Raw genomic sequence first — 6084 nt, 5'->3', positions numbered from 1 at the left:
TCGAATAACAAAGTATGTTTTTAATGTAAAAGCCTTGTTCTTTCGTCCCATCCGTTAAAACGCACAAAAAGAAATGGATAGACAATGATAAAATAAAAAACTGAACATTTATTAAGCGCGAATACAAACGAATATCACACGCACTTAATTTACAAAATATCCACATCGTTACATTTCACACCGTACGTCAAGAATGTAGACGCTTTTTGCCTCGGAAGGCTTAGATAATCGACGAAAGAAAGTTCACCGGGCGCGACTTACAAATTAAAACAATTTCCACGCATCACCTCGTTTCGTTAGAGAATTATATGTTAGAAATCGATGCATGATAGCAACAGTTCTTCCACCTCGAAGACGGACAACTTTGTTCCTGACTTTAAACATTATCTCATCACAATGTTTCACATTCCTCGAGCGTAGAATCGTCGAAATTCCCAGTTACACAGTTCCTAGATCCTCGGTATCTATCATTCGATCATTTGCCAGCCAGTTACGAAATCGTCAGAGATCCTATCCAATACCGTGTCGTAAACTTTGCTTCATGCAAAGTTTTTACAGAGAACAATCTCTATCCCTTTTTGATTCGTCTCGCTACGAATTGATAACGTAGGTTATCCAGTCGACCGTTTTAGCTACCCGATGATAGATTCCTGGCTGGCCTGGCTGAGCACACGAGTAACCCGCTGAAACGATACCTATTAGGTACCATCGTCCTGTTTTCTCCAACATCAGTGGCCCACCACTGTCACCCTGAAAATCATAGGCAAAAAGCTCTCAATCCTTTTTTTCCTTTTTTTCTTTTACACAATAAAGGAGTATCACTCAGTTCTTTCAAATTCAACTTGAACATTCTAGATTATGTACTATATGTACAGACGATATAGCGTAATGGGTGAAACTTTGGGAAGAAATACCCACTGACAGTAAGTAGCTGCATCTGGTAGCCGTTTTATAGAGACGATGTAATTCATCGCTAAAGTTATTTGTAAATTAATATTCCGGTTATGATTCACTAAATCTACACGGCAACAAGCCACTGTTGTTTCTTGCTCGTTAATAATTGTCTCGAATTGCACGTTTTGACACATAAATTTACGAATCTGTAACTTTTAGCTTTTGACTGATTTTACCCGTTTTACGTCAAATTAAACTCACTTGGCAGGAGTCCTTGCCACCTCCACGGTACCCAGCACACATCATCTCGTCATAAATCACAACGTTAATCCCGTTGGACCGATGCCATCTCTCACAGATTCGATTGTCTATCACAGGTACGTCTACTGCTTGTAGCGTCTTGGGACGTAGCCTCGATCCTGTTCATTTTAACAGAATTCAATACACGACCGTCGCTAGCCCGAACTCTGTAACGTTTCAGATAAATCGTTTCTGTATTTACCAGCCTGTAACGCTCCCCATCCAGCAGCCCATCCATACTGTCCTAGAAAGTCCTCGTTTTTCTCGGGCAAACAGATCGGCGCTATGTGAGGCATGTAATGAACCGGTCGATCTAATCGTAGAACAGCCACGTCGAACCTGAGCAACAGGCAATTTCATTTTAGCGTCTGTTAGAACCACTCGTGAAATGTCAACGTACCTGTCAGCTTGAGGAGTGAACTTGAAGTAAGGATGAACGCGAATCTCTCTGACACCGAAGGTGTAAGCTGGTAATGTCTCGCTGGCGGAATTTACTACGTAATCACCTAGAGTGACTTGAACTTGACGAGCTGATGCCCTAAACGTAAAACGAAAGAACAATTGAAAGAAAATAGCGACCGATATTGTACTTGCGGAATTTTTATCATAGTATCGAGGCTTTCAAATCCGACCCACGTATAGATTAAGGAAATTCTAGAACTTCGAGAAATTCTGCAAGTCGTAACAGCTTCAGATGTTCGATATTCCACTTACTTAGCTACACAGTGACCAGCAGTGACGACGTGGAATCGATTAACGAGAGTGCCGCCGCATCGACTGGACCCGATTCGTATATACGCCTGAGAAAGTAGAACATTTTCTCTGTTTAAAAGACGATACAAAAGGCTGGAAAGGATTGACTACGATTCGTCGATGCAAATCTGACCTGCCATGGAAAACTGCCGAATCCTGCGTCGTCGCCTCCGACGATTCTTCTTTGCGCGGTTTGCTTCGAGACGGGAATCCCGCAGCCTGTAATTACGAGGATGTAGATTCTCCATTTCAATCTAAATATGTTTGCAGTGTTCGTTTACGAGCAGCTCTTGAAGAGTTAGTAGCGGAATATGTATAAATACACTGCTCAAAACAATCAGGGCACCGTTTTCCGTATCAGTTTGATTTTTATGTCTTTTTCCTGCGTTTATACGTTTGCTTTAATTATTACATTAACCCTTTTAAGACGAATTTTTCTTTTAACAACGAACGCAGTGATACGTTAGTTCAGATTATGGTAGAGGCGAATTTAATAAATTAGGTTTAATCGTCGTTTTTAAAACTATCACACGAACAACTATTACATATTTCAGTCTATCGATTATAATAGAATCTTCTCTTTGCTTATTTAACGCAATAGAATCGTTCGTAGTAACGATCCTCTAATTATTTTATGCAGTATAAACACTTTGGTAGCGTAGCGACGGAAACATCTTTCACTTGATAACGTTTCGTTGATCTTCAAGTTAGTATTACCGAATTAGACTTGGAGTAATTCAATGAAACATTCGACGATCAAACTACCAAGCAATAATAAATCGCGACTCTATCGATTCTGTTTCTTATGTTCCGTTAAATTAAAAGTGTCCTCTTAAACGCGGTTCGACCGGAAGAAAAATTTCACTTATTTGTAATTAATCTGTAAATTAATTAGATTTATGGAAATCTCTCTTTATACTCGTACAGACGAAATTGATGATTAAAGATGAAGATCGTACTTCAGGGGGACGGAGGACTTATTCCTCGCGAACTAGGAACACCGGAAGTGGATACGAAATTCAGAGGACTCGCGTGACAAGGGAACCGTCGAAGAAGTGCGGAACGGACTCGTTGTTATCACGATGAACATGCAAGATCGATTGACAAATAAGGTGAGAAAACTTCACCCGGAGGAAGGCAGGCAGGAAGATCGCGACACGTGCAAGTATCGAAAGAGGAAGACGAAAATGACTTAGATCGGGTGGTGTACATCCTATCATGCTTTGGAAGGTGTAAACAGAGAAAGTGAAGGCATTCGATGACATGCTAAGGAAAGTGCAAGTGTTAAAGAGACGAGTGATTTACAAGTCAAGAAGATTTCGACATGCTGACGAAAGTGCTAATGTAACATTTGTAGGGCAAAAAAGAGAAATAGACAAGTAGAATAAAAAGAAAAACTAAAAAGAACAAAAATACGGAATAGAGAAGAAAGATGTAAATGGGAACAAGGAAAGACCGAGTGAAGTAATGCAAGAAAAAGGGAGAAGATATAAAAGACACGTCTCTTAAATAGGAGAGAAGAATAACGACATTCAGGAAGCATTTCCAAAGAAAGACAGCGGTGGTCGATCATGCTAGTGCAAGAATCGGATGACATGCTTCTGTAGGAAGGACTTACGATCATCGTTGGCGGTCTCCGTGTAAGTATCCAACGGAAGCGGCTGAGATTGATCTCTAGGTGCCTCAATCAGGTTATAATCAGAGCTACCTTTCGGTTCTTTCCGCTGACAACAAGCGTACATGATGCCACCGCAACTGCCGTCCAAAAGGCCAGCGGACATCCAGCACATTAGAAAAAATTCGCAGCTTCGTCCGTCAGCGCACAACGTATCGTCACCCTTCCACAGCGGTCTTTTTTGTTGACGCGGCTCTGCACAAAACAGGGCAAACTGTTCTTTCTTCTCCTTTCTCTCTTACGACATTTTCCCCTTTTTGTCTCTCCAAAACGGATAATTAAAATGAAAGAACGCAAGGTCCTCGTTACTCGTTCATTTTTCACGTTTACGTTTCATACCAGACATCTCTGACATGTGCAAAGCAAGGTCTGATTACTCCAAGCCTAGCTTCAGAATACTTTCGCAAGAGAAACGAGCTGAAAATATTGAGCAATTCGCGAGAGGATTGAAAATGAGCGCAATCGTTTTAAAAAGTGACCGAAAGAAGTTTTATTTCACGGAGCGTCGTTAATACAATCGCGATGTGGTTTAACGAAATCGTAAAAGCAACAGGAAAGAACCTTCGAGCGCACCTCTGTCGTAACGATACGACCAACGCGGATGACGGAAATCGTCGGCTCGACGGAAACGGGTCCGGATGTCACAATCGTTGCGACACCCGGTTAGGATATTGCACCCGGGCTAATTTACAATTATCCGACTAGTACGAAATTCAGAGGCGCGATGTAATGTAATCCGGTATCGGTTTCACTCATTGGATTAGCGAAAGACCGGAAACGTTCTGCGAAACGGGCTTTCAACAGGTGCGACTAGACCACGACTCATCGGTACGTCGCTCTCTGTCGAAACACCGATCAACGCTGATCGCTTCACGGGGAACGTACCTGATTCTAACCTAGGGTAATCGTCGAGGGTTTGCTTTCGATGATCTGGAACAACAATTTCCTCTCTTAACAAAAAAAGAAAAAAATTATCAAGTAATCTTTCTCATAAAAGATATTTAACCGTCAAACTAACAATGAAAATCATTCATAGCCATTTCGTAGCTATTCTATATGGACATTTCTGTCGAATCGAAGATAAAAGAAAAATAGAAAAATCAAGCGGAATAGAATATCGAATCCAATTCAACATAGAACCGCAAACAGTTAACACGATATGAAAAAAAAATCAAGCCAATGCTAGCTTTTCCCATCCTTTCGACCAAACCAGAGATCGACGTCACGAATTTCAAGTGCCATTTACGCACATATGTATATACAATATATTTTACCAATATAAACATCACGCGAGAAAGATAAAATAAATCTATTTTTGTTAATTTTCTGACTCTTGATGCCACTTGATGATGAAATGATAAATAAATAAATACGAAACGATCGAAGGTGGAAAAGATGCAAATGGAAAATTTTGACGTGGAATTGCTTGACAACATATCGAATCTTAAAATTCTTCTATAAAATACGAGAAATATGATTTATGCCTTTTACGTCACATTATTGTACTTTACCTCTGATCTCGTCCTCAAAATCTGGCAAGTGGTTAGACTGTTGGAAAAACGAGGATGCGCTGCCACCCACCGGGGGTGGGATGTCGTTGTCACGAAAGATCAATCGTGGAGTTCGATGACCCATCACGGGTCTGTTGTACTCGGAAATAGGATTTCTCCATAGCGACTTGTGCTGTCTCCAGGATGGAAAACGAACTCCAGGAGGCACACCGATGTTCCTCCCTATAGGAGGTCCACCACCCTCGAAAACATAGCCGGCTGGGCCACTTGGAAATCTAACATATCGACGTCTGCGAGGCGAATTCAGAATTAAGTCTGTGCGATTCCCATTGTTGTTTCGCGGCTCAATGTAACTGGAACTGAAGATCGTCTTTGGCTTGCTAAGACTCGATCCTGAGATCTCTGTTTGACTGGTGGCACGATTCGAGGATACGATGAGGACTATTCCTATGAGCAACCATTGGCACGATCTCGCTGCACCCATCATTTGACTGGAACAAAATCATAAATCTTTTGTTACGTCGAATATTAACTTGCAGTGCTCCAAACAATATTTTATATTTCATCGTAACTAATTTAATAAGCTCTCTGCAAAAGTTTAGGTTTATTGTTATAAAAAATTCATTATACTTTTTCTAATTATAAAAGCGTATCGCAGCGGAAGATAACGTTGAAACTTAATTAAGTATGAAACCAAAGGGACGATACTTCCAAAAGTTAAAATAGTTATGTGACTAAGTTTAAGCTCTCAAAATCTTGGCTCGCCACTAGAATTTTCTGTCCGGAAATTCATATTTCTGTTAAACTAACGTATAGTACAAATGTTTTATATATTAAAACTGAAGAAATCGAATTAGAAATTGCGTTGGTAATCGGACAAAAAGATTTAGGGTTTTCGTTATGGAGAAAAATCGTTTGCGACTCCTGCAACTTAAATATTCCACTTTCCCC

The 6084-nt window shown here is 40.5% G+C and overlaps 1 protein-coding gene across 1 annotated transcript; it reads right to left on the bottom strand.

Annotated features, from left to right (window-relative positions):
- Window positions 1-184: 184 nt before the first annotated feature.
- Window positions 185-5827, bottom strand: LOC117209022 (proclotting enzyme). Its single transcript, XM_033450589.1, has 9 exons — window positions 5134-5827; window positions 4508-4552; window positions 3566-3817; window positions 2081-2166; window positions 1909-1994; window positions 1595-1732; window positions 1397-1533; window positions 1156-1313; window positions 185-750 (listed from the first exon to the last, which is right to left on the bottom strand). The coding sequence occupies exons 1-9, from the start codon at window positions 5618-5620 to the stop codon at window positions 592-594; spliced, it is 1548 nt and encodes a 515-aa protein (XP_033306480.1). The 5' UTR covers window positions 5621-5827; the 3' UTR covers window positions 185-591.
- Window positions 5828-6084: the final 257 nt, after the last annotated feature.

Source organism: Bombus bifarius, unplaced genomic scaffold (assembly GCF_011952205.1).
Source record: "Bombus bifarius isolate JDL3187 unplaced genomic scaffold, Bbif_JDL3187 scf7180000007966, whole genome shotgun sequence".
Taxonomy (NCBI): domain Eukaryota; kingdom Metazoa; phylum Arthropoda; class Insecta; order Hymenoptera; family Apidae; genus Bombus; species Bombus bifarius.
The sequence above is the reverse complement of the archived record's forward strand: the minus strand, read 5'-3'. Positions and strand labels throughout refer to the sequence as shown.

Coding starts and splice junctions, on each gene's coding strand:
- LOC117209022 (XM_033450589.1), bottom strand. CDS start 5,620: ATGATGGGTGCAGCGAGATCGTGCCAATGGTTGCTCATAGGAATAGTC. Junction 3,818..4,507: donor TTACCCTAGGTTAGAATCAG/GTACGTTCCCCG, acceptor TGTTTTGTGCAG/AGCCGCGTCAACAAAAAAGA. Junction 1,733..1,908: donor GCTGGTCACTGTGTAGCTAA/GTAAGTGGAATA, acceptor TTTTACGTTTAG/GGCATCAGCTCGTCAAGTTC.